Consider the following 10,255-nt stretch of genomic DNA (forward strand, 5'->3'; position numbering starts at 1 on the left):
GAGAGAGAGAGATGTGATGAGATGAGTGAGTCCAAATGAGGAAAAGTCCTCTTATATTTATACACAATGTTGGTGGGTGAATAGATGCAACTGTTGGGCTTCTGAGCCTACATGAGTTGTAGGTCAGCTTGATAATAATTCCATAATCAAAATAAATTCATATCTCCATGAATACTTATCGGAATCGGATGATCTTTATATCAATCCTACACCTCTCAAAGAGAGGAATCTAATAAAAATATTATCAGCCATGAATAAAATGACCCACATGAAGTTTTTCCCTGGTTGCAAATTTTAACACCTTCTAGGGCAAAAAACCCTAAACTAAACATAAGTTATACCATCAGATCATCCGCCTAATGAATGGCCCAGATTGACTAGAAATTACCATACTTTTACAAGGAAATTTTACATCTGTTTTTAGCTTTGGGGGCGCTGCCCCTGAAACCCCTGCCGGGGGACTGCTCGCCCTCGGACCCCCTAGCTAGGGGGGATCGGCCCCCTCGAACCCCCGCGTGGAGGGGTGTACAAACTTCCTGGGGTATACATCCGGTTGAAACAAAGACCTCTAAATAATCATGCTCCACACCCAACAATCTCCCACTTGGACCTGGCTATTTCTCATCTTCATCATCATCCTTGAAGACCAATTCAAACTGAGCATATTCTCAGTTTCTCCCTAGTTACAACTTTCGTTAGCATATCTGCAGGATTCTGGCTAGTGTGTATCTTTTCCAGCTTCAACTCTCCATCTTCCAACACTGATCGTATGAAATGGTACTTGAGCTGTATGTGTTTAGTCCTGGAATGAAATGCTGAGTTATTTGCAAGATGAATGGCACTTTGGCTATCACTGTATAACATGCCCATATCACGCTTCTTACCCAATTCACCCATAAACCTTTGTAACCAAATCATTTCTTTACTAGCCTCTGTAGTAGCAACATACTCTGCTTCTGTTGTTGAAAGTGCAACAACACTTTGGATTTTTGAAACCCAACTGACAGTTGTTCCATCTACAGTAAATACATATCCTGTAGTGCTCCTCCTTTTATCTCTGTCACTTGCCATATCTGCATCAACATATCCCTGTAGAGAAATGTTTGAACCACCAAAGCGTAATGCTTGATTTGTGGTACCTTTCAAATATCTGAGAATCCATTTCACTGCCATCCAATGTTCCTTTCCTGGATTGTTCATGTACCTGCTTACAACTCCCACTGCATGTGCAATATCAGGCCTTGTGCAGACCATTGCATACATTAAGCTTCCAACTGTTGATGCATATGGAACTTTAGACATATAATCCATGTCTTCTTGGGTCTTTGGGCACATTTCCTTACTAAGTTTGAAATGGCTAGCAAAAGGTGTACTAACTAGTTTTGCATTGTGCATATTAAATCTTTTCAACACTTTTTGTATGTACTCATTCTGAGACTGTTAATTTGCGATTTTTCCTGTCTCTAGTTATTCTCATACCAAGGATTTGTTTTGCAGCTCCCAAATCCTTCATTGCAAATGAATTTGCCAATTTTCTTTTGAACACATTTATTTCCTACATGTTAGACCCTACAACAAGCATGTCATCGACATACAATAACAATATAATATAGTTGCCATCATTTTGCTTTTTTAAATAAACACAATGATCAGAGTGACATCTAGTATAACCTTGTTCAGACATAAACTTGTCAAATTTTAGATACCATTGCCTTGGAGCTTGTTTTAAGCCATACAAGCTCTTCTTCAACTTGCACACTAGTTTCTCCTTCCCTTTCACCTCATATCCTCGTGGCTGCTGCATATATATCTCTTCCTCCAAATCCCCATGGAGAAAGGCTGTCTTTACATCTAACTGCTCAAGATGCAAATCTTCAACTGCTACTAGACTTAAAATAGTTCCGATTGAAGTCATTTTAACAACAGGAGAAAATATTTCATCAAAATCAATACCTTTCTTCTGTGCAAACCCCTTCACCACAAGTCTAGCTTTGTACCTCTGTTTTCCTCCATCTTCTTCCTTCGGCCTATAAACCCATTTATTCTTCAATGTAGTTTTTCCTGCAGGCAACCTGACTAAGTCCCAAGTTTGGTTATGCATTAAGGAGTCCATCTCTTCTTCCATGGCTAGCTCTCACTTCTTCTTGCTTTCAACTTGCATTGCTTCTTCATAACATTCGGGTTCACCAGAATCAGTCAAAAATAAATAATATAATGAAGGAGAGTATCGTTCAGGGGGTATACTTATCCTGGTAGATCTTCTAACACCACTTTCAGGTGTTTGGGGTGCCTGTTGCTATTGTGGTGGTTTCTGTTGTTGTGGTTGTTGATTATTATTATTTTCAAGCACCTTTACTTTTTCAGTGATCTCATCAAGAACTGTGTATTCCTTGTTTTCTTTTTCCTGTTTCTTTTCCTGCAACTGATTCTTATACAAGACCTTTTCATTGAATATTACATCTCTGCTCCTAATGATTTTGTGATTTTCATAATCATATAAGTGATAACCAAAATCATTAACACCATATCCAATAAAGGTACATTTCTTTGATTTCGTCTCAAGCTTTGTTCTATTTTCTTTATTAATATGGACAAAGGCCTCACAACCAAAAGGCTTTAAAAAGGAGTAGTTTACCTTTTACCTGTTCATGCTTCCTCTGGAGCACCACCATCCAAGGAACTTGAAGGCCCTCTGTTTATTAGATAAACAGTAGTATCTACAACATTTGCCCAAAATTGTAAAGGCAATCCTGCATGCAATCTCATGCACCTTGCACGCTCCATGATTGTTCTATTCATCCTTTCTGACACACCATTTTCTTGTGGTGTTCTTGGAACTGTCTTCTCTCTACGAATTCCATGCTCTGAACAGTACCTATCAAACTCTTTGCTGCAATATTCACCTCCATTGTCTGATCTGAGACACTTCAATTTCTTTCCTGTCTCAATCTCAACCAAAGGTTTCCATTTCTTGAAGTATCAAATACATTAGATTTATTCTTAATACAATAAATCCAAGTTTTTATAGTTGCATCATCAATAAAAGTAACATAATAATGAGAGCCACCAAGAGATGATACTTGAGCACGTCCCCATACATCTGTATGCACAAGCTCTAACTTTTCACTCTTCTTTTCTTTCTCAACTCTAAGAAATCTGACTCTCTTCTGTTTTCCATAAATGCAATTCTCACAGAAGTCCAAATCAACATTCTTCAAACCCGGCAACAAATTCCTTGAGTGAAGAATCTTCATCCCCTTCTCACTCATGTGTCTGAGCCCATGATGCCATAATGCTGCATCTGCTCCTTTGGAAGTTAAAGCATTAACAGAGTTAGAAATACCATTGCATAAATACAATGTACCAACCTTTTTCACCTTTTGCTATTACCAGGGCTCCTTTGGTGACCTTCCAAGCTTTATCTGTGAAAGTTGTCACTCAACCTTCACTGCCTAACTGCCCTGTTGAAATCAGATTTTTCTTCAGATCTGGAACATACCTTATCTCCTTTAGTAGCCATTGGTTTCCATTCTGTTGTTTTACAAGAACCTTACCCATTCCAACAATTTTATAGGGTTTATCATCACCCAAACGAACTTGTCCAAAATCTCCTTGAACATAGTCATGAAAATATTTCTTATTAGGTGTGGCATGGAATGAGGCCCCTGAATCTACCACCCAGGAATCAGTGATATTTTCAAAAGAAAGAATCAAAGCATCTTGTAACACCTCACCTATCACATTTGCTTCATGATTGTTTTCTTGTTGTGCATCTCCTTCTTTTCCCTTTCGAGATCTACAGTCTTTCTTTAGGTGTCCTTTCTTTCCACATTTCCAGCAGACTATCCTCGATATGGACTTGGATCTACCTTTCCTTGATTTATTGCGATATTCTGAGCTCTTTCCTCTTTCCATTTTTCTTCCCCTAGACTCTGCACTCAAAGCATTACCCAATGTCTCGCCGGAGCTTTTCCATTGCATTTCCTCGCTAAGGATAACACCGAAAACATCATCAAACTTTAAAGTACTAGATCTAGAAACTGAGTTACTAATGGCCATTACTAAACCATTCCAACTTTCTGGCAATGAGCATAAGAATAACAAAGCTCAAATTCATCATCAAAGTTTACCCCTACAGAACTTAACTAACTTGTAACAGTATTGAAATCATTTAAATGGTTTGCAACAGATCCACCTTCCGACATCTTCATATTAAATAACCGTTTCATAAGAAATACCTTGTTTGAGGCCAAGGGTTTTTCATATAGTTTTGCCAACACCTTAATCAAACCCTTTGTCGTTGTTTCCTTTGAAATGTTGAAGGTGACCGGCGCTGCAAGGCACAACCGTTCTATTCCGAGTGCCTTTCTATCGAGAAGGTTCCATTCTTCATCTATCATACCCGTCGGCATCTTTGTTTTTCCACCCAATGGTAGGTACAGATCTTTCTGATACAGATAATCTTCCATCTGCATCTTCCACAGCGAGAAGTTTTGGCTATTAAATTTCTCAACCCTAAACTTACCATCTTCCGCCACTGCTCCCACTCAAACCAGGAACCCTTCTCTCTTGCGAGTTTGTCATCCAAATAGACCTTCGGTTCTGATACCAGTTGTTAGAAAAATATTATATATGACAAAGAAATGCAAGACATATAATATGCTGAAAAACACAAACACAGAAAATGCATAAAACTAGAGAGACACAGATATATGTGGTTCAACCAGTTTGGGCTACGTCCACCCCGAACAACCAGTCCTACCTTTTTGTTATCTAGCAAAAATGGGCATAGACCTCTTCTTGGCCGACCTAGGGACCAGCCTTAGGGTTATTAACATCTACGGCCCCTGTCAACAAAGGGAGAATTTTTGGAATCATTTGCTGGGACTATCCATCTTCTCTGCCGACAACATCATTATTGGGGGTGATTTAAATTTCTCCCTGGGATATGGTGAATCTTGGGGATCCATGGCTCAAATAGACTCGATCACAGGTTATATGACAGATCTTTTGGAGAGACATAACCTAATTGATGTCCCTATGCACAAACCACTCCCTACTTGGAGGAACAGAAGAATTGGAGAGGCTGCACTTGCCCGCAGATTAGACAGATTTATCATGAAAGGAACCCTTATTCAACAGTTGCATTTCTACAAACAATGGGTTGGAACTGGAGGCATTTCGGATCACTACCCAATATACCTGGAGATCTTGGGACCTCATAAAAAGCCAAAAGCCCCATTCAAGTTCAATCACGGTTGGCTTCAGGATCCTTCATATATCAATATGGTCAAGGAATTTTGGAATTCAAACCCGATCGATAGATCAGAATCCTTGGCAAAAGGTTTTTGCTCAAACCTATCTCAGCTCAAGCACCTTTCTATTAATTGGGCTAAAGAAAAACACCAAAAGGAAAACTCAGCCCTTCTGCTCATCGAATCAGAACTCTCCACACTATTGGATGAACGAGGATTAGGGTTTTGCACAACAGAAGACAAATCCTACCTGGTGGATCTAGAGAACCAGAAGTCAAAGATATTAAAAGACAGAGAGGAATCCATTCGTCTTCGTAGCAGAGCCATTTGGTTAAAAGCAGGAGATGACAACACTCGGTTCTTCCATAATTATGCAAAAGGTAGAAAGGTCCAAAATACCATTTGGAATATCCCATTGCCAGAGGGTGGAGTGGCTGACTCCTTCAATAAGCTCTCACACCTGGGATCTTCTCACTTCAAGAATCTCTACAAACAACCTCCTGGCTCGACTATTGCCGATATTATCAACATTGCTAGACACTTCCCTAGGTTCGTAAACGAGGAAGAGGCGGAGGCATTATATGATCCAGTGACACCTGGGGAACTTGAGGGCACTCTAAAATGGTTTAAAAAAGAAAAAATCCCGGCCCGGATGGTTGGACCATCGAGTTCTACATTGCTTTCTATGAACTTCTCAGCCAGGACTTACTAAGGGTTGTGGAGGAATGCAGGGTATCTGGGTCACTTTACAATGCCATCAATTCAACATTCATAGCCCTTATTCCCAAATCGGACTCCCCTTCCTCCTTTGATGATTACCGCCCCATTTCTCTATGCAATGTGCTCTATAAGATCATCTCCAAGATCATTGCAAATCGCCTCAGACCTATCCTGTCCCATAATATTGCCCCTCAACAATTTGCTTTCCTTGAACATCGTCAGATTCATGAAGCCATCGGTTCGGCCCAAGAAGCCTTTCACACCATTTGGACCAGACACCATAAGGCCATTATCCTAAAGATTGACTTGGCAAAGGCTTTTGATCGAGTCAGCTGGCTCTACATCAAGATGCTCCTTATCCATCTGGGCTTCCCCATCAATTTCATTACCTGGATCATGGCTTGCATCACCACCCCCACCTTCAGTGTTCTGATCAATGGGTCGGCATCTCAGTTTTTCCACTCTGAACGAGGTCTCAGACAGGGTTGTCCTCTGTCTCCCCTACTTTTCCTGATAGTTATGGATGGTCTGAGTCGATTGATTGCTTCAGCTAAGAGAAATGGGGATCTTTGTGGTCTCAAAATATCTGATGATTGCTTTCTCACCCATCTTCTTTTTGTAGACGATGTCATGATTTTCCTTGATGGTAGCATCAGGGACTCTCGCTCATTTTCGAAAATCCTCACCCTTTTTTCATCTGCCACTGGGATGCTCGCAAATCATTCAAAATCATCTATCATTCTTACCAGAACTTCTATCCATGAGTCTCAATTTGCTCGACAATTGTTTCCATTCTGCAATAGTCCCTTAGATCGTGGTCTTAAATATTTAGGATTCTGGATCAAGCCTGTCAGCCAAAAGATAGCTGACTGGATCTGGCTCGTCTCAAAACTGGAAAAGCGGCTAAACATATGGAGTCACCGATATCTATCTAGAGCTGGTAGACTTGTATTGGTTAAATCTGTTCTGGAGGCAACACCGGTCTTTTGGATGGCTCTTGCATGGATTCCGAGGAACATCTTGGCAAGGTTACATCAATTATGCAACAGATATCTTTGGAATGGGAATCAGGACAAACGGATATTTGCATGGGTGGGATGGAAGAAGATAGCGCTGCCCAAAAAATGGGGAGGCTGGGGATTAAAAGACTTGCCCACATTTGCACAGGCTCTTGCAACAAAAATGGGGTGGACGTTACTCACAGGTCATAATCTCTGGACTAGCATCACATATCACAAATATATCTGGCCTCTGCACATAATGGATTGGATCCAGCTTCCAAATTGGCCCAAATCCGGTATCTCTTCTGTATGGAAAGCACTTCTAAAATCCATGCCTCTCATCAGGGATAACCTGGTTTGGAAAATCAACGATGGATCTTTGGCTCGAATCGGTACAGACCCATGGAATGGGTGTGGGGGCAGACATCTATTACCCGAGGCACTCATACAGCACATAAACTCACTCGAGATCAAAGTACTCGCTGACATCGCAGATCCACTCAATTCATCCATTTTAGAACAGCGCTGGAAATCCGCACTACAGATCAATCTTCCACCCCACTGGCACCAGGAATGGACCGATTATATAACTGCTTTATCAGAATCTCACATCAGGATTAAACAGGGTCCGGATGAACTTATTTGGCATCAATCTGAGCACGGAATGTATACACCAAAATCGGGGTATTTAGCGCTGATCTCTCATAAGGTACCGGATCTGATCTCATTTTGGTGGAAGGCAATATGGAAACTCACTGCGCCTCCACGGACAAAACTCTTTTTTTGGTGTATTCTAAAAGGTATAGTGCCCACAGGTGAGAACCTTATGCACAGAGCTATCTACGGGCCTACCTGGTGCACTCTATGCAAAAACGCAACCGAATCGATTCTTCACATGTTCCTGAAGTGCACAGCCTTGATGAACCTATGGCAATCCGTATCCACAACTATACACTTTTCGGGTTCTTGGGAAGGAGATGATATTAACAGAGCCTGGGAATCATGGTATAACCGACATAAAGGATCTAAACTACAGAGTCTCCCCATCATTATCAGCTGGTACCTCTGGCTGGCTCGGAATCGGACTATATTTGATGACAAACCTGTGAGCTGGCTGCATCTATCTGCTCTTATTATATCGGCTTATAATGATATGCCTGAGCCACCCCAACCTCGCACTCGAAGACCCCGCGACCCTCTGCTTATTGACAAACGTACCCCTTGGGCATTTTTTGATGGTGCTGCCCAGCAGCAGGGGTGCGGGGGTGGTTTTATTTTATACATCAACGATCAACATTTCTATAAAGTCTGGATGGGTTTGGGGATTGGCTCAAACAATTTCGCTGAACTCATCACTCTTCGTCATCTCATGCATTTCTCATTGGGACATCATTGCATGAACATTCATATATTTGGAGATTCGAAGATCATCATAGATTGGTTCAACAATATTACTGTTTGTCACACACATACACTCAGTAACATATTGGATGAAATAAATATTTTGAAGGCTCAGTTTATTGACATTACTTGCAATCATATCTATAGGGAACACAACAGCAGTGCCGACCAACTTTCCAAGGAGGCCACGTCACTTCCCTGAGGAGAGTGGATGATCCAGGAGCAGCACGGGTCAAATGCATACCAATACTATCATCGACCTTATATAGACCCACATTACCATAGGGCGGTTAGCCCATGAGATACAATATCTGACATTTTTGCTATCTTTGAACAATATATTTTGTATATAGTGGACTGAAAACTTTTTTACAGAGCCCTGCGTGGCAAATATGTACATATAAATAGAATAACTATAAACGAACATCCTGCATGATGATTCTGGTTATATACTGATATTATAGATCACATGCTAAGTCCACAGAAGGTTGGCTGACTCTATAGCATATGCATAGTGCATCTACAATATGTAATTTCTCAAGTTAAAGAAAGATTACGATTTTTCCAGTGGAAAAAATATTTTTAAGATATATATATATATATATATATATATATATATATATATATATATATATATATATATTATTAAATATATTTTTGTAATAAATATTGAAAAATATTTGTATTAATAAGAGAGGTTGAAGCTTGCAAAGATTATGAAAAACTCCTAAGTTTATGAATAGATTTTTGTGTGCTATTATATATAGAGGTATTAGAGAAGCTTTGAAGTTTTTTGGACATATAGAAATGAAAGATTCGACTAATGAAAACTTGTCATTGTTTTAAGACACATAGGGTTCGAATAAATGGCTTGGTATGAGAATACAAAAAATAGATAAACTAAACATCACGCAGAACTATTAAATTTTGTATTCTTTGGCATAATTACTAACATGGGAACCCGAGTTTACAAAGAGAAGAGTTGTAATAGCTAAGGAAGAAACATTGTTGACGCCAACACCTAGGGGAATGTTGTCACTTGCCTGAGTTGATTGCAAGGCAAGGTGACTCATTTTTTGTAGCATGTTGATCCTTTGTTGCAGGAATTTGACCCTTCGCTTTAGGTGTAACAAAATACTCATGAAAATATCTAGCCCCCCTATAGGATGGCTCTCTAGTGTTAAAAACCTATCTGCAACAATGTTTAGCTTGGAGCTAATATCTTGCAGTGCCAATTCATGCTAATGGAGGGAGCTATGTATATCTTGTAGCTCCTCGAAATCCATGTCTTCACCTATGACAAGAGAGGGGGGAAAAATTAATATGAATTGAACCCTTTATTATCTTTCTCCACATTATACTACGGCCTATCAAACAACCACCATTCTAAGTTAATTGTCCTGTCAAGATGCAAGCCATAAGCAAGGTCAAATAAATCCCACAATGGAAGTATGGGAGAGGACATGAGGTGATAAAGCATCCACAAAAGACATAATGTATCATCATGGAAGATGGGTGTTGGGTGAATGTGAGACATGACTTGAAATACTCAACGATGGATCTAATTGATGTTATTGTGACATAACAGTTGTTGTTCCATGAGATTATGGTATTGATATTTATTCCTTTGAAAAAAAAATTGTTTGTTCAAGTTGCTGACCATGTTGGCCTATGAGTTTGCCAATTAGTTGTTTTGTTGCTTGATTTGGAACCTTTATACCTCACATCCTAGGAGTTGAACCTGAGTTCAAATTTTGTTGAAAATGGCTTCCAATCTTAGATCATTGGCCTTAGATCCTTTGTGCACGTGCCTTATTATTATTTGTGAATTCCAAAAAACCATTAGGCAATTAGGATAAAGAGATCTAACTAAAGAGA

General features: G+C 39.9%; 1 protein-coding gene across 1 annotated transcript; it reads left to right on the forward strand.

The window, feature by feature from the left end:
- Positions 1-4,968: 4,968 nt before the first annotated feature.
- LOC149161030 (uncharacterized) lies at positions 4,969-5,967 on the forward strand. Its single transcript, XM_089434758.1, has one exon. It carries the CDS (start codon positions 4,969-4,971, stop codon positions 5,965-5,967), a length of 999 nt encoding a protein of 332 aa, XP_089290884.1.
- The last annotated feature ends 4,288 nt before the right edge of the window (positions 5,968-10,255 follow it).

Source organism: Pinus tabuliformis, chromosome 5_2 (assembly GCF_031772625.1).
Source record: "Pinus tabuliformis cultivar Carrire ecotype Pingquan chromosome 5_2, CPIR1, whole genome shotgun sequence".
NCBI classification, from domain to species: Eukaryota; Viridiplantae; Streptophyta; class Pinopsida; order Pinales; family Pinaceae; genus Pinus; species Pinus tabuliformis.

Bases quoted from the DNA above. Each gene is read 5' to 3' on its own strand.
- LOC149161030 (XM_089434758.1), top strand. From the start codon at position 4,969: ATGGCTCAAATAGACTCGATCACAGGTTATATGACAGATCTTTTGGAG.